Source organism: Carassius carassius, chromosome 14 (genome assembly GCF_963082965.1).
Source record: "Carassius carassius chromosome 14, fCarCar2.1, whole genome shotgun sequence".
NCBI lineage: Eukaryota > Metazoa > Chordata > Actinopteri > Cypriniformes > Cyprinidae > Carassius > Carassius carassius.
In genome coordinates, this window is record NC_081768.1 from 16,468,093 (window position 1) to 16,487,189 (window position 19,097).

The 19,097-nt window shown below is 37.6% G+C and overlaps 1 protein-coding gene across 6 annotated transcripts in view; it reads right to left on the reverse strand.

The window, feature by feature from the left end:
• The window catches only part of LOC132157169 (solute carrier family 4 member 11-like), a 91,674-nt gene that overhangs the window by 23,225 nt on the left and 49,352 nt on the right, over nucleotides 1-19,097 (reverse strand). For 4 of the 6 annotated variants that reach the window (XM_059566384.1, XM_059566387.1, XM_059566385.1 and 1 more), the window contains exons 6-9: nucleotides 17,373-17,405; nucleotides 14,798-14,879; nucleotides 6,735-6,858; nucleotides 4,961-5,170 (exon numbers count right to left, since the gene is read on the reverse strand). In XM_059566384.1, the coding sequence (XP_059422367.1) occupies nucleotides 4,961-5,170; nucleotides 6,735-6,858; nucleotides 14,798-14,879; nucleotides 17,373-17,405 (449 nt within the window). The remainder of the gene's footprint in view (nucleotides 1-4,960; nucleotides 5,171-6,734; nucleotides 6,859-14,797; nucleotides 14,880-17,372; nucleotides 17,406-19,097) is intronic. The other 2 variants (XM_059566386.1, XM_059566389.1) reach the window with 1 other exon arrangement.

The window sequence follows — 19,097 nt, forward strand, 5'->3', positions numbered from 1 at the left end:
CAGAGTTGAGTCAGGTTCCCGTTGACCCTCCAGAGTTGAGTCAGGTTTCTGTTGACCCTCCAGAGTTGAGTCAGGTTCCGGTTGACCTTCCAGAGTCGAGTCATGTTCCCGTTGACCCTCCAGAGTTGAGTCAGGTTTCCGTTGACCCTCCAGAGTTAAGTCAGATTCCGGTAGACCCTCCAGATTCGAGTTATATTCTCGTTGATCCTCCAGAGTCGAGTCAGGTTCCAGTTGACCTTCCTGAGTCGAGTCAGGTTCCAGTTGACCTTCCTGAGTCGAGTCAGGTTCCAGTTGACCCTCCAGAGTCGAGTCAGGTGCTCATGGACCCTCCAGAGTCAGGGTTAGTCACCGTTGACCCTCCAGAGTCAGGGTTAGTCACCGTCGACCTTCCAGAGTCAGGATCAGTCATTGTTGACCTTCCAGAGTTAGGGCTAGTTCCTGTTGACCTTCCAGAGTCGAGTCAGGTGCCAGTTGACTTTCCAGAGTTGAGTCAGGTTCCGGTTGACCCTCCAGAGTTGAGTCAGGTGCTCGTGGACCCTCCAGAGTCAGGGTTAGTCACAGTCGACCTTCCAGAGTCAGGTTTAGTCACCGTCGACCTTCCAGAGTCAGGGTTAGTCACCGTCGACCTTCTAGAGTCAGGGTTAGTCACCATCGACCTTCCAGAATCAGGGCTAGTCACCATTGACCTTCCTGAGTCAGGAATAGTTACCATTGACCCTCCAGAGTCAGGGTTAGTCACCGTTGACCTTCCAGAGCCAGAACTAGTCACCATTGACCTTCCTGCGTCAGAGCTAGTCACCGTTGACCCTCCAGAGTCTGGACTAGTTACCGTTGACCTTCCAGAGTCAAGTCAGGTCACTGGTGATCTTCAAGGACAGAGTCAAGTCACTGGTGATCTTCAAGTCAGAGTCAAGTCACTGGTGATCTTCAAGGACAGAGTCAAGTCACAGGGGTTCTTCATGGGAGAATTCAAGTCACCAGTGATCTTCATGAACAAAGGCAAGTCACCATTGATCTTCATGAACAAAGGCAAGTCACCATTGATCTTCATGATCAAATACAAGTCACCAATGATCTTCATGAACAAATGCAAGTCACCAATAATCTTCATGAGCAGAGTCAAGTCAGCACCGATCTTCTGGAATCCAGTATAAACACCATGGGATTACCAGAGCCTCTCCACATCTCTGATGAACTACCAGAGCCTCTCCACATCTCTGATGAACTACCAGAACCGTTCCACGTCTCTAATGTACTACCAGAACCATTCCATGTCTCTACCAACTACCAGAGTCTCTCCTCGCCTCTGCGGAACTTCCAGAGGCTCGTCACGTCTCAGTCGAGCTCTCTGGGCGCCCGACTGTTCCTGTTGTGGCCAGGGAGGCTACCCTTATCATGTTTACTTTTTTTTGTTTCAGACTTGTCCTACCCGACTTGCTCTTCTGCCAGTCCGATCCTACTGTGGTGGTCTTCGGCGCCGCCCTGGTGGGATCAGTTTCGACCACACGGACGTGGTGGTCTTCTGCTCTGCCCTGGGGGGCTTCCGTCCCGACCACACGGTTGTGGTGGTCTTCTGTTCTGCCCTGGGGGGCTTCCGTCCTGACCACACGGTTGTGGTGGTCTTCTGCTCCGCCCTGGGGGGCTCCGGCCTCGACCACACGGACATGGTGGTCTTCTGCTCCGCCCTGGGGGGTTCCCGTCCCGACCACACGGTTGTGGTGGTCTTCTGCTCCGCCCTGGGGGGCTCCGGCCTCGACCACAGGGACATGGTGGTCTTCTGCTTCGCCCTGGGGGGCTGCTGTTCTGACCGCACGGATGTGGTGGTCATCTGCTCCGCCCTGGTGGGCGCCACGCTATGTCCTTCCTGGACTTGGACTTGTGTTTTTGTCCCTCCCCTTGAGCCTCCGCCGGTCCACCTCCCTCCTGGACTCCTTGTTTTGTGTTGTACTTCTCTTGTCTCTGTTTCCCTGGGTTTACCTGGTCGTCTTGTCTTTGTTTCCCCATTTTACCTGGTAGTCTTGTCTCTGTTTCCCCATTTTACCTGGTCGTCTTGTCTCTGTTTCCCCACTTTTACCTGGTCCCCTTGTCTTTGTTTTCCCCATTTTACCTGGCCCTCCGTCCCTCCCCCTGGTCCTCTGCCGCTCCACCTCCCTCCTGGTCTCTTTGTGTTTTTGGTCTTCCCTTTGGTCTTCCCTTCCCACGCTGTCTAGTCTCTAGTCACCATAGGCACTAGTATTCCACTAGTCTTGTCCTGTCATCACAGTAATTGCACTCCTGCTAATTGCACCAGGTGCATTCACTTAATTGTCATTAGCCTCCCTATAAATACCTGTCTTTCCATGTTGTCTGTATGGAGTCCTTACCTTTTGTGTTTCCAGTCTTCTCGTCCTCCGAGATTCCTCATTGTCTTCTCGCCCTCCGAGACCCCTCGTTTTCCGAGTTCCCTTTCCTGTCCCTTTCCTTTGTTTGTTTGTTCTGGACTGCTTTTTGGTTTTGACCTTGGTTTGTGTTTACGACGATTTGGATTACCCCTCATTAAATACCTGCATTTGGATCTCTCTCTCTCCCTGTGTTTCACTGGTCGCGATCGTCACATTAGCCAAGTATAAAGATTTAAAGTTAATTGGTATTTGAGGGCTGCAATGTGATGCTTAAATAGAGTCTTTTAATATGCCATCAAATGATTCATGTTTTAAATATGCCTAACAAGATAAATATAAATATTGTTACACTGAATGACATTTTTGTGTCAGGACATATTCTAATGTACGTTGTCTTTGATCCGTACACTTTTGTAATTGTGGATTTATGTGTGCATATATACGTTTATAATATTTTTTTAATATATATTTTATTGTTTATTTAGTGTTTTGGCATGACCTTTTATTTTGTCCTATATATTTTAATTGTGAGTCTGCAGTCTGAATTTAATATGATGAGAAGGACCAAAAACCAGGACCAACTGATGAACCACAACCTTTATGTGTGGTTTGTAAAGAAATTTTGGCTAATGACAGCATGAGACCAACAAAACTTCGGCAACACTTTGAAACCAAGCATGTTGAGGTAGCAGGAAAACCTCCAGAATTTTCCAGAGAAAACTTCAAACCTTTCAAGTTCAGAAAAAATATTGTGGAAGATTTTGTCAAATTAAATGGAAAGGCCACTAAAGCTTCATATCGCATTGCATTGTTTTTGTGACATATCAGGACTCAACTTTGTATAATGACATAGGTATCACACAGGTATTACAAGGAGAGGGTGACTTATGAGGACATAACCTATGTCCCCATTTTTCAAAACGCTTATAAATCATACAGAATTCGTTTTTTTTTTCAGAAAGTAAAAATGCACAAAGTTTTCTGTGAGGATTAAGGTTAGGTGTAGGGTTGGTGTAGGGCCATAGAATATACAGTTTGTACAGTATAAAAACCATTACGCCTATGGGATGTCCCCACTTTTCACAAAAACAAACGTGTGTGTGTGTGTGTGTGTGCTTGCGTGCCATTGGGTAAGTTGTGTCAAAAGGGAGGCCCACTCTCTTAGACTTTGAAAACTCCTGTCTTAGAATAACCAAAGCTGCATATATTTAATGAAAAATACAGTAAAACTGACTATTGTCATATTTATTATTATAATTTAAAACAACTTTTTTATATCTAAATATATTTTCAAATGTAATATATTCCTGTGATGGCAAAGCTGCATTTTCAGCATCATTACTTCAATGACACATGATCCTTCAGAAATCATTCTAATATGCTGATCATTCTAATATACTGTACTTGAAAACAGTACTTTTTAATGTTTTTCGGAAACTATGACACTGATGAATTTGAAATAGACATCTTTTGTAATATTATAAATATATCTGCTGTCAGTTTTGATTGATTTAATGCATCTTTGCTAAATAAAAGTATTAATTTCTAGAAAGAAAAAAAACTTACTGACCACAAACTTTTAAAGAGTACTGTATAAATATTCTATTGTTCGTTGATACTTTAAACTTTATAATGTATTAGTAAATGTAGACATTATAATGAATAAATGATATAAATATCAATTATTTTTAGTTCATAATTCAAAAATCCAACTATTGTTAACAATTTGAACCTTACAGTATAAAAGTTTGAGCTTGTAGTTAAGACCAATTATAGTGAGGTAGGAAGCCCTGGTGTGTATGTGTGTGTCTTTGTCCGCAGACACAAATATAGAGTCTTGTTGAATTAATCAAATTTTAATAGGCTTAACAGGTCAGGATTTGGCAGCGGAGCAGTTTGTCCATCTCACATTAATGACCCAATTTAGCCTGTTTTTGGCAGAGAAGCTCGTTTTCTGTCAGTCAGAGAGAACCTTGTCTCAGGATATGTTTAAATAAGTCGTACAGCTTTAAGTGTTCATTACTGAGCCACACTCATTCATCATGACAGCGTGTGTCTGAGAGAGAGACCTTTCCTGGTCGCTTGCCAGAGATGAATAGCTTTTAGTGTGCACACGCGCAAGTGATCATGCATACACACACACACACACAAAGTAATGATCCTCTCCACCTGGTTACCATTCCTCAGATGTGTGATGGAGTGAAAAAACGCAAAAAAACAAAAAACACAACTATTTGGGCCTCCGCTGTTGTCTTTACAGAGAAGAAAACAGAGGGCTTTTACAGGCGGCTAACCTCAGCCAGGGTGGTCTAATGTTCACATATGCCGAATCGGACTTTGTGTGTGTGCGTCAAACCGGAGTAACAAACAAGATAAATTCTCATTAGCTGCTACATGCTCAGTAGAACTTAATCACTGGAGTGTAAGTCAAACAGGAAAAGGTGAATGGAGAAAGAGAAAGCGACAGATGAGGACTAAATGAGAAAATAGTGGAAAACAATCGCATTAAAGCAATTAGATCTGAACCTTAAGCATCTGTGCATGCGCTGCGATGCGCACACACTACGATGCGCACACACCTTCAGTGGTTTTTGACTGTGTGGGTCTGTCTCTTCGCCCTCCACAGCCGTGGTTTTACGCTTGGCAGCAGTCAGGTGGTACCTCTGGATGAGCAGTGCCTCTTTAAACTCCTCTTGGGTTTTACTCTCTAGCAGCTTCTGTCTGAAGGAGATGTCCGAGAACATGCTGGCGAACGTCCTGCCCAGCTCCATCGCCGTCTTAGTGCTTTTCTGAAAAACGTCAAATACAGAGATCAAACATATTTGGCGATCGTTACTCATTTACGACTACTATTCAAGGAAATATCCAATGTAGTAATCACTTCATTTTCTGAGCAGAAAATGCTTTATCATCTTATGGACTGAGTCCAATTGGTATTTCAATTATATAACATTAGTGCTGTCTATTGTTTTAAAACACAATGCAAGAAAAGAGGATGTAACTACAAGTGCAGGCATAACAATCCAGCTTTCAATGTAATAAGAAGATTTGCTTGTCTGTGTGTGTGCAATGTGATTTGAGTTTGTGAGAAGAGCAGAAGATTACGAAGCAAAAGCACTTTGCTGTACTGAACTGCAGAGGACAGAAAGAGATGAGTGCATGCAAGAAAAAAGAGAGAGAGAGAGAGAGAAAGAAAAAGAAAGAGAGAGAGTGATTAGATGTAAACAGATGTAAACACATACACACAAACACACAGATTTATGATGTAAACACAGACACAAAGAGATCCACAAAGTGGTCTTGGAGGGAGCCAGGGGCCCTAAAGACTCTACAGGGAGACTACAGGGGGAACAAGAAACACAGGAGCAGGACTTTAAAACTTGAACATGATAGTATTAGTGTGCCTAACACTGATTTTATTATCTAGTCATTTGTCAAAATTAGAAAACTGTTTAAAAAGAGAGCAAACAGACACTTTTTCTAGTCTATTTCCCTATTTTTTTTATGTAAATACCACAGTCTCTCCTATATTTGAACAAGTAATCATTTTAACCATGTATGTGGAAAAAAGTATGATTTATAAAAATGTGCTCTCCATCATTATTTTTGAATTAAAATTAAAATATTATCTAAAAAACATTTTTCTATATATTAATGAAAAAAATGTGCACAAATACAGATTATTTTCAAATATGAGACACAAACAGAGAAACAAATATTGTTTTTACTAATATTCAGATTTTGTTTTTATTTCTTACTGTTAAAAACTAGGACCGTCAATAGAACAAAACTGTAATTACTCTCATGATTTTAACCTTTCCTTAGAAAGCAGAATGAAACAGCAATCATATCAAATACAAGAGTGTTGAAACATTATTTAAAAAATAATTGAATTTAAATTTAAATTAAAAAAATTACACATTATTGTCTTGTTATATGTTATATGTACTTACTATAGTAATAACAGTAAATTGTTAATTTTTACATGCAACTAATCCTAAACCAATAGTATATTGGCTGTTATACTATAATAACCATTATATATTATGTGTGTCTGTGTGTGTGGCCCTGGTATTTGTTATGGGGACGAAATGTGTTTGTAATACCAGCAAATTCTGACCTTGTGAGGACATTTTTTGGTCCTTTATTAGGGAAACAAGCTTATAAAATAAATCAAACAGAATGATACATTTTGAAAATCTATAACAGAGGAAAGTTTTGTGTGAGGGGTAGATTCAGGGTAAGGGGACAGAAAATACAGTTTTTACAGTATAAAAACCATTATGCCAACAGAATGTCCCCATAAAACTTGGAAACCCAACATGTGTGTGTGTGTTTGTGTGATTATATTACCATCTTTGAAGGTGCCAGAATAAGGATAACATAGCGGACTTCTGCACAGTTTTCCCCCCAGTTCTGTGGACGATCCAGGCGTGATATACACACGTGCCGCCTCTGCAGGTTCTTCACATTACAGCTGTCACAAAGAGTTCATAAATCATCATAAGTCCTCTTTACGATTTACACAGTGTTTTAATGTACCTTGCACAGTATCAGATTAATTCAATATGTAACAGGAGCACAGCAAACACATTAACAAATCCATTGGTTGAGGTCTAATGGGATTACAGAAAGTTATTAGACAGAGGTGTCAAAGTAAAATTTGGTTGTGGTCCGGGTGGCAAAAAAGGCACTTCCTGTTTTCTTTTAAGCTTATAAAGTTATAAAGTAAGTATCTTTTGTTACAGGCATGTGGCCATCTATTATGAGGTTAATATCAACTCAATTTACTATATTAAAAAAGAAAAGATAAAAGCACTCAATTCACTTGACTTGGTAATTTCAGAAACAGTAAGTTGCTAAACTCAAACCCTGTCATGTCATTCTCTAAGCACTTTGATAACCTTGCAGCCTTACATTAACCACATTTATGTGCTCTGTTTTATTTTCTATAAATGTAAAGACATAGAGCTGCTGTGGGTCAACCAACATTGCCACTTGTTTCCCTTTCTTGGCCATAAAACTGTCCACACATAATTCAAAGAAACACAAATTTTATGCTCAATAGGCTAGTATGGGCCATTGGCTGAACTCTGCCTTTTTTATTTTATTTACCACACTTAGGGCTTTTTCTGACCACAAAGAGGGTCTGAGGGTCTTCAATGACTTTTGATTATTATCTCTAAATTTAAGATCTCAGGTGAATGAATACATCTAATATACTCATTCACAATTAACATCTATCTATCTATCTATCTATCTATCTATCTATCTATCTATCTATCTATCTATCTATCTATCTATCTATCTATCTCTCTCTCTCTCTCTCTCTATCTATCTATCTATCTATTACACTGTGATAGAGATAGATAGATAGATAGATAGATAGATAGATAGATAGATAGATAGATAGATAGATAGATAGATAGATAGATAGATAGATAGATAGATAGATAGATACAGTAGATTGCAAAAATATTCCTACAATGCAGAAAGTTTTTTTTATGAGCCACCTGATTTTGTTCTTTAAAATGCACAAAGTGCACTTGACTACAATGTGTTTCTGGATATTAGCCCAGTTATAATGCTGTTCTCCTTCATTTTATCATAATTCAATGAATCACTGCTGCCATTATCACTAGAAAATTTGCATAATTGTCCCTTTTATATAAAATTCAGTTTACCACTTGTTTTAAGCAGGTGGTAATGTAAATTGTAGCACTGTGCATATATCTGCTGCTTACGTTTAACAGGGAGATGTTGGTGAAAAATCACACCATTTAACTTGCTGTATTTGTCAATAGAAAATAAGACATGTTAGTTTGTGCACTGATGTTGGGTGCTGCCTGACACTGCTACAGTTTGGAGGCTGTTGATAAAAGTTTTGGCAGCTGTTAAGCAAAAGTGTTGAGAAGGAAAATGTGTTGGCGGATCTCGAAAACTCTGAAAGAAAGTAGATGAATCATCAGAACTTAATCATGACCTGCAGATGTCTGTTAGATAAGGTTTGTTGGGGATCAATTTATTTTGATAAATGACTCATTAGCAGGTAGTAGATTTTGACAGATGTGAATTCTAAAGATATCGATGTATGATTCACTTAAAAGTTGCATTTATCTTTTGAAAATTACAAGAGCTACTTCTGCAAAAGTATTGCCTAATGATATATATAATTATAAAACCATCCATGACACAACTGCTGCAAAAAATGTGTGGGATACTAAGAGAGACAGAGTCACCTGACGCAAATGCACAAAAGTGTTAAAGTTAAAAAAGTCCATCTCTCAACAACACACCTTTGTGTGTGGGTGTGCTTGTGTGAAACGCCACTTCTTAATATCCTTGTGTTAGCATCAATAAAATTCGAACATATTTTAGAGATAATAAGTAGGGAGCTCTCAAGGTCATCTATTATTTTGTTGATGTAACAAAAAAAATGTAACAAGAAAGTTGTAACATTCATTCCACTACTGCTTCTATTATTCCAGTCTCAACAAAAAGTGAGCCCACTGTGAGCTTTCCTATAGGTAATTTATCCACTATTACAGTTTGATGTTCCAGAATAAGTTTACTTTCATCAACAGCTTTCAAAATTTCACAAAATTTCGTTTAATGTTTGTTTTGTGTAATCTTTCTTCAAAAACACTGATACAACCTTGTTGACAAAGGCTATTTTCTCTAGCCTTGCCCACCACTACTGTTTTAAAATTTGTACAAATATGTTATTTCTATTTAATATAGAATCTATCATTATTTACACAATAAACTGTGTAAGACACCTAAGCAGCGGTCAGGAAGGAGATATATCAAGAAGGAAAGCTAATCAGTGGCAAACCGTGTGTGTGTGTGTGTGTGTATGTATGTATATATATATATATATATATATATATATATATATATATATATATATTAGGGCTATCAATTTAACGTATTAAAACACTGGCCCCACCCCAAACCTCTACATCATCTTACATTTCATACACTTGACTGTTGATAAATATAATGCCGGTCAACAACTCCATAAATGCAGTTATGCGTTAAGTTCAAGATATTGGTCAGAAAAAAAGCCCAATTTCTCAAATTATCTTTTATGTTCCACAGCTACGTGTAGCACTAAGCGCTAAGTGTAGTGCAACATCTTACACAAAAAAAAATCAGTCGACTGACAGCCCTAATATCTCGTGTGTGTGTGTCTGATTTGTTTTGCAGTGATCTGCTTCATAAAGCTAGTTGAACCCCCACAAATATTCAGAGCAGTGTGGAATGATGCCCCATTCACACTGCTGGCTGTGCGATGTGGCAAAACAGAATGTTCCCATTATAATCATTGACAACACTGCAAGTGTGACAACACGGGGATTACTCCGCACTTTCACACAACTGTTTGAGCCCACAGTGTACCTTTTGCACGCGCAGTGAGATCTGAACTCCTCCTAATGCTCTCATTATAATAAACGAAGATGTTTTGTTGCATCACTCGCTTGTGGTGTAGATGGGCTGCAAAAATACTGCTACTAGCTGAGCTCCATTAATGAGTCTCTGACATGATCTTCATTTTCTTATTCCACACACAATTAGAGGCCTGCTTTATCATCTCTGAGAGTTCTCAGCAAACTCTAACCTTACGTTTCCATTAGTTTTCCGGATTTAAATTTAGCTTTCTAAATGTTATTAACACAAACCTGTTCCTCTAAAGACATAAGCTAATTAACAATTGCATATGAGCAAAATACCTATAATACCAGACAAATATTTGCCAATACTCTACCTTTCAAAAAATGTGGGGTCAGTAAGATAGTTAATTAAGATATTAATACTTTTATTCAGCAAGCAATACATTTATCAAAAGTCACAGTAAAGACTTAAAGGCACAATATGTAAGATTCTTTTTTTATTAAAATATCCAAAAACCACTAGAACAGTGTTATTTGTTTTGGTGGCTTGTGTACTTACATGATCCCAAATGTTTCAAAGAATGTTTAAATCCAGAGAAATAAGCAATTTTACCTAGTGACATGGACCGTGTCCATAGTGTCATTGTGTCGCCTGCCAATGACTTTATACACCCTTGATTTCGTTATACATTTTAATAGACCGGTAACGACTGCAATGAGTAGCATTATAACAGAACTTGGCTGTGATAACAGACTGTGGCATAATAAAAGCTCCGCTGCTTTCGAGTTGTGTGTCACACCTGTTCAGCGGCCTCGTTTCGCTTAGACGGCTTTCAGCCTCAGCCTGATTTATTCTACTATATTAATAAATTAATAGTTCATCCATGAACATGATTTCTGCCCGAGTCCCGTCAGATTGCATTGGCTGTAGGGATGAAGATGACAATTACCATGATTCCACACTTAGTCACAGCATCATCAAACTTTTGAATACTTCCTCTAGGAGCGAAAAATTAAATTTTTTGCCTTTAATATACTAAGGCCCCTATTATACACCCCTTGCAATGCGACGCAAGGTGCAGCGCAAGTGTGTTTGCTAGATTCAGTCTATTCGCATTTTCCCATCCAGCACCACATCGTTTAATTAGCAAATGCATTTGTGCGCCCATGGGCGTGCTGGTCTAAAAGAGAGATGTGTTCAGGCGCATTTCTGGCGCATTGCTATTTTAAGGAGCTGAAAATAGACTGCGCCATAGACCAACTCAAACCGGGCCTAAAGTCTAAAGTCAATGGCGCAATTTTTTTTTTTGTTATTTAAAGAGCGTGTTGGTAGAAAATGCACCTCTGGGCGGGTCCACAGTGCACGTTGACTTATTACACACAGGGATGCACATCACACAAACATGCCAAATATTAAAAACAAAAGGATTACAGTGTAAAAGAATATTATTGTGTAGGCTACATAAATATAAAAATGTAATGATGGATATTCAATGCGTGTATTAGAATTAGGCTACCAATTTGCAATTCAGCCTATTACTACTTAAGGGGCTGTTACACTATACTTTAAACGTGCAAAATTATTTCAGACGCCACTGCGAATATGGGCAGGAGCAAGATAAAACGGTCTCTCCTCAATTATCACATGGATTAATATGTGCTTGTACTGTGTCTTTTGCGACGGCATCGAAAGCGTCTTATTACATTGTACTCTCTGTCTCTCTCTCTATATATAAATATATACTTACACCCTAAGCAATAAAAAAATTATAAAGCGTCCTCATTCAAATGTACCATCTGTTCCTGTTTCCACTGACACTGCGAACCATGCAGCTTCTTTTTTATTTTATTTTTATAATATTTTAAATATGTATTATATAAAATAGGACACTGCGCTACAGCTAAAGTTATATAGCGCTTCCTTCATTTTTGAATTTCTGTAACGTTAAAGTGAGGTCACGCAGTGACGTATCGATCTTCTACTTGTCCCACAGCTTCATGTGATGCGAATTCGCAGGTCAGAGTTCACCAAACTTGAACTTTGGAACGCAGCGAAATGCAAAATTTCTTGCGTTTCCGGTCTGACGCATTCGCATGCGTATGAATGGAAGTCAATGGAACGAAAAGTGCAGTATGACCGCCCCATTATAATGATGAATGAAATTGGCTTATTAATTGAACATTCGTGCCAATACACACACTTATATTAATTGACTCATCGCACGGAGCTATTTGAAAGCCTGCATCCAACGCAGAAGACTGAAAGATTGACTGGCCACTTAACAGGTAATTTCATCACTCGTTGAACTCCTCAGTTTAATCAGTGTGTTTCATAAGTCAGTGTATTTCTGCTTTAACATCGCCCACGAGCAGATCGGTTTCTTCGCTTGAAAATTTGTAAAATTTGTTTCTGCCAACAAATTCTGCCATGTAAATAGCGATCCACCCTGGTGTGAGCACATCTCTCTCTTGAAAGGGAATGGGACTGGTTTATTGAACGTTATGCCCATTACTTATTAAGAAAATAGAGAATTAAGACAACCCATTAAAGACAACCCATTAAAAACAAAGTTTTTCCATCATTAAAATAGCAAAAGTGGATTTGGAAATGCCCTGAGTGCACCTGTGCCATGCACTTTACACTTTGCATTTAGATCGTTAAAATAGTGTCCTAAATATTTAAACTAAATGCTATTATTTTAATCTTACTATCATAGTCAGAAATGATTCATTATAATACATCATAGATTCCCCAAAAATTATTAAACAGCACAACTAGTAAGAGATGTTTCTAGAGCAATAAAGCAACATATTAGAATAATTTCTGAAGGATGATGTAAAGCTAAAGACTTGAGTAATGGCTGCAATATTTTTTTTTGATCAAATAAATACAGCCTTTGAGACTTCCTTCAAAACAACCTCAAACTTTTCAACTGTAGTGTATGTGTTGTGAAGTAACTAGCTACATGTAACAGAGTAACATCATTTAAATAAAAAAAATGTAATTGTAATCCATTACAGTTACTGAGAAAAAAAATGTAGGACTAAATTAAACTTATGTATGAAAAGGTTAACACTTGGTTAACCCTGCCTGGTTTAAATGTTTGAAAATTATTAATTGCTTAAAACATTCGATAGAAATTGACAAATGTAACCAAAAAGTAATCAAATGTAATCAGTTACATTACTTTAAAGTAATTGAAACAGTTACACTACTTAATGCATATTAAATAGGGTAACTTGTAATCTGTAATCTATTACATTTCCCCTGTGAACCTCAAATAGGACTCGAAAGATCCTCAGGCCCATCACATCATGAGCATCACCTATTCACCTATCCTTCCTCGGGCAGACACGCTAGTCATGCTCACAAGTTCATCTTGCCATGATAACAACTTCTTCCCTGAGGCCATCTGCCTCCTCACTGGCCTCAGGAAATTATTATACTGTCCATGCTCAAACTGTTCCAGCAGTATTTTATTATCAGAATTTTAAGTTTTGATAAGGTTTTATTTGTATGAGCAGTTTCATTTTAAAGACAGAACCATGAATTTCATGTGAGATGGGAGGAGCACATGCAATTCAATTGACTAACTCCTTATAGACAGCTCACAATGCATCAACACTATGAAGACATCTTAACCCAAGAGAAGGCGATAAATTACTTTAAATTGATGATCCAAGCACTCCCTGGCACAGAAGTGCAGTGGCAAAGTAATAAATACTGGCAAAAGCTTCTGCTTTCATAATGCATGTTTTGACCCGGCTTCTTCACCGAATCTCTCAGACTGATCGCTTTTTTTGCATTTTCTCACAGAGACTCTGAAGTCTGCTACCTTGTCTTGTACTGAGGTGTCCTATGTCTATGAGGGTCATCTGATGTTGTACTCTTGCCACAGATATGTTTTCTGAGCATTCTGTACATTGACCTCAGAATATTCCATTTATCTTGATATTTTTTCTGGACAGCATTCGCTAGAAGAAACTGTTCTAAGTACAAATCATGTTCCATTAAGATATTTTGTAAATTTCCTACAGTAAATATATCAAAACTTTATATTTGATTAGTAATATCCATTGCTAACTTTAAAGACGATTTTCTCAATGTCTAGATTTTTTTTGCACCCTCAGATTTCAGATTTCAACAGTTATATCTCGGCCAAATATTTTCCTCTCCTAACAAAGCATACATTAATGGAAAAGAAAAGAAATGTGACTGGTTATATGGTCCAGGGTCACATTTGTGTTAGAACAGAAGGTCATTAAATTAATTTCAGATTTATACCAGCTGGGTGCAAATATGTCTTAGTTAAAACTAGGGCTATCAATTGATATACAGTAAAATCTAATTAATTATATGCTGAATTAATGATTCTCAATAATATTTATATATATACAAAAACATTTTAATTTAACTGCTAATCACTTAACACATACTGTAGTTTACATGTTACTTGGATATAACAATGTGTTTGTTTATTATTGTTAAATATTTAAATATTTATATATACTACACTACCCTTCAAAAGTTTGGTGTTGGAAATATTTTTTCATGTTTTTGAAAAAAGTCAGTAATGCTTACCAATGCTCCATTTATTTGATAAAAATACAGTAAAATATTAATAATGTGAAATATAAAAACGAATTTTATCTATTTTAATATATTTTATATAAATATTATATTCCTCTGATGGTAAAGCCGAATTTTCAGCAGCAATTAATACATTATTTCAGGAAAAGTTCAAATGAAAAGTATTTATTTTAAATATATATCTATTGTAACAATATACATGTATTTACTCGGAATTTTAATCAATGTAATGCACCCTTGCTGAATAAAAGTATCAATTTATTTAAAAAGAATTGTTACTGACCCCCAAATTTTAATTAAATATGCCATTTAATTTGCCAGTCCTAGTTATAATTATTTTGTGTACTGTCTTGTGGAAGTTCTTCAGACACCCCTGTTCTAGAACCTCTAAAATGTCAGCATTACAGGTAAGATAGATTCAGGTAACTCACAGGATACAAAGCCAAGACTGCTGGTACTGGATCCCTGTGGCTGTGGCCGTCACACACTGCAGCGTCTCTGACAATAGATGCACTGTGAGGAGAGAAGGCAAGGGGTCAGTCGTGAGCGGCCATGCAAAACAGACAATGGATGACCATGCATGAAGACAGAAACTAAACAATCAATTCAAGTTAACTTCAATCTGGATGCCACTTCAAGAGTACTGCACATCATGAGTTTGACACCAAGATTAAGTCAACTGACTTTCACTGTACATGATGGAACACACCAAAAACAAACAAGAGGATGTGAATTGATGGAAGGACCAGTAATGAATTCAAAGTCCACATAAGTCTATATAAAAAGGCTAATGCATATCAAGGTAGAACAGAAGCAGAAGCTCACTAGAGGACAATACACATTAGTGCAGCCAGCGTGAGTGACAATGAAGACCTTTCCAAGAACACCACCAAATGTTTAATTCAAATTAATCAATCAGTGTGTGTGTGTGTGTGTGTGTGTGTGTGTGTGTGTGTGTGCGCGTGCGTCCCTGCCCTCTGTCTTGTGTAGGTGTGAGCTGTCCAGCATATTAACAACAAGCAGTGTGAAAGCATGTGTGTATGTGTATGTGTATATAAGTCCTCAGTCTGGCAGAGGTGACAGGTGTGAGTTGTTCAGCATGACCAGCAAAAACAATATGTGTATGTGGATTTGTGTGTGTGTGTGTGTGTGTGTGTGTGTGTGTGTGTGTGTGTGTGTGTCTGTGTGTGTACTGTTTAGCAGGCAGAATGGATGTCTCTGGCACACAGTCACACTGTCTCATCAATAAGACATCACACACTCACACCGTGGACAGATGGGTATCACCATGACAACACACTCAGCACCATCAAGAAATAGACAGGAAGAGAGAAAGAATGAGAAGGAGGGGATAAAAGAGGGAAACGTATCAATGGAACAATATATTGCAATATAAAGACCGTTGAATTGGTACGAGGAGAAACAGCTGAGATAATTGTGAACTTTGTGTTCATGAAGGAAAACTTTGTGTTCATGAAGGACTGTGCCTGGAGAACAGTTTCACACTTGCTCATTTTGTAACAACTTGTATGTTAATATGTGAGTAGGGTGATAAGATCAGGGTTATTATAGATAACTAAAACCATAAAAATGTAACTTGAAATAAACACTGAATAAAATAAAATAGAATAAAAAAATACTTTATTTCAGCTAATTGCAGAGGCAACATTTCTCATTTTCATTTAGTGTGAATTGATGTACTAAAATAATTGATGAAAAATAATTGAAAAAAATTCACCGTAGTGATCAATAATTCAGTGATAGTAAAGTAGTCTCAATGATATTAAAATAAAACTGTCAACCATTTGTGAAAAATATTAAGAGATGTGTGGCATTTTACTTGCTTAAAATGTTTAGTAAAAATACATATTATATTATATTATATTATATTATATTATATTATATTATATTATATTATATTATATTATATTATATTATATTATATTATATTATATTATATTATATTATATTATATTATATTATATTAATTATATTATATTATATATCTTACTATATTTTAAATTACAGTGTATTTATTATGATATGAATATGTATTTATTATATATATATATATATATATATATATATATATATATATATATATATATATATATATATATATATACACACACACACACGCATGTATAGTTAAGAAAAAAATTATATTTGTATATTAAATATATTTGTATATGTGTAAATATTTTCAAAATATAAACTGAATGTGTGTGTGTTTATATATACATAACAAATATACACAGTAAACACACATATTAGTTAGTAATATATGGAATCTATGTCTTGGTTATTTTCAAATAGTTTTTCGCTATTTGCATTTTGTCAAAAAGCACAATACCCAGATATAATGTTTTCGGCCATATCGTCCAGCCCTAAAATACACGCATTAACATTCAGGCAATCATCCAGGCCAGCCGCACCTCACCCCTTCTGATAACTGCCAGAGGCCTGGACATCAGGATGGAATGGGATGCTTTTATTCACACACACTAAAGACTTTTCCTCAAGATATTAAAATGTCTGTTCACTCATTGTGTGTGTGTGCTGCATAAATATTAAGCAGAAAAAGACATCAGAATGACAGTGGACTTTTTCAATCACAACAGCAGAATTCATGCACAGCCAATCAGCCGAACGGCAATAAGGCAGGAATGAGAGAGAGAGAGAGAGAGAGAGAGAGAGGCAATGATACAGCCCAATCTAAAGCACCATCACGGGAAAGGGATTCACTCAGCATTCACCACCGACTCTTTTAAAACAACACCGAATCTTGTCATTTCAAATGTGTGGATACTGATTTCAAATTGGATTGTGTCACTGCATCAAATGGAAAATGCAGCAAACTGATGGATCTGAATAAGAAAACACAGACTCGCGTGTCTGTCAGACTAATGGTACGTGTCAATCACATCCACTGGAAACATCAGCATTCAGGGAGAAAACACACATGAATTGTGGGTAATATCCCACATCTGATCATATCGTTCTTACCGTTGTCATAGAAAATGAAATTCGCCGACCTGTCTGTGCGAGAGAATTGGGAGACACGCAGATGCACACACACAGGCACACACACACACACACACACACAAACAGAGTTCAGCTTGGAGAGGAAAGAGTTAAAGTTAGGTTGAGTACAGAAACACATGTTGTGAACCCTTAAAGGAAGCAAAAAGAGTGAAACATCTCTCAGACACAAATTCAGATAACCCACCACCCACACAGACACACCGACCGAACCTCCCTCTCTCTCTCACTAATTGGGGTTGGGTTGTCAGGCAGATGCTCAGGTCTCTTTACTCAGATGAAATATTTCATTGTGCTTGCATCTTAGCTGAATGGGATCTTAATTCCCATTTCATTCTAATGTGATCTTCAGACTGACAGACTTTGGTTGCATGCCTGTTTGTTAAAGACCTGCCACATGCACATACAATCAATGTGCTCACAATTAGATCCCATTCGTGGATTCTCAACCAAATGATCATACTTTATCATATTCATGACATTTGCATTTCATAATCCAATCACACATCGGTTCATTTGCATGTTCCCAGGCTCATATCATTGATATGATTCTCACTCACATGTGAGCTATGTATCCTAGCAACAGAGACAAGAGGGAATGTATCATCCCTAGACTTGAAAAAGAACAAACAAACTCAACTAACGATAATTCACATCTCACCATTCACGCGATCCGACTGAGTCCAGGCACGGATTAGGTGCCGTGTTAGACCGTACTGGAGTGATGGCACAATAAAGTCCAGGACTGGACTTCATTGGTTCCCAATAATATTCTGTGTGTATTCAGTGTGAATTTGGCAACGATAATAAGAACACAGAGATTACTGGTGAGCTGAAAACGATCAATACAATCCAGAAAAAGCGTGCTGCCAGCTTGTAAAAGTCTCAGAAGGAAATGACACATTCATGCAGCCTGATAGTGTGATCATATATGTTGTGTTGTCATGAATATTTCATTTATTGCATTGCATTTTGATTCAAGAAATCATTTGTATAGACTCTGAATGAATCTGTGAGCAAAAATTACAAATTGAATCATCAATATAGAAAATATTGGAGCGTTGAGTATGTGTGTGTGGAGTGTATTGCAACATATAATATGCCAACCTGTGACTCTCAATGAAAGGTTTCCTATACCCTTGTCTCTCGTAAGTGTTTTTAGTAGGAAGTCCTAATTAGGTGCTTAATTTAAATGCTAGGGGTTTAAAACATGTATAAATCAGGATATGAGGCATTCAGTTTGCCAAAAACACCCTCACTATATAGTCACCTTAATCATTTAAAAAAGCAGCATGAACTGAAAAACCTGTTTCTAATCTGATTCTCTGGTGGTGCAGCATCACCTCTAGCTGAGAGTATGCCAGAGATTTCTTGTGTTTGGAAGAATCTGTCCGCCTTCCTGAGAGAGAAGAAGTTAGTGATACAGATACCAGCTAAGCTCATAAAGCAGGGATACTTGAACTACGTAGCTTGGGGGCCATTTTTAGAAAATGCTGGGTGTCCAGGGGCCAGTGAATAAAATGACCCGGTAGAGTAGATCTAATGATAGCCGCAGTAATGTGCAGATTTGAACATGCTGGTCAGTCTTTAAAAGATGTTTTCTTAAAATAAATTAATTAAAGGTGCTCTAAGTGATGTCACACATTTTTTAGGCCAAAACATTTTTTGTCACATCCAGCAAACATCTCC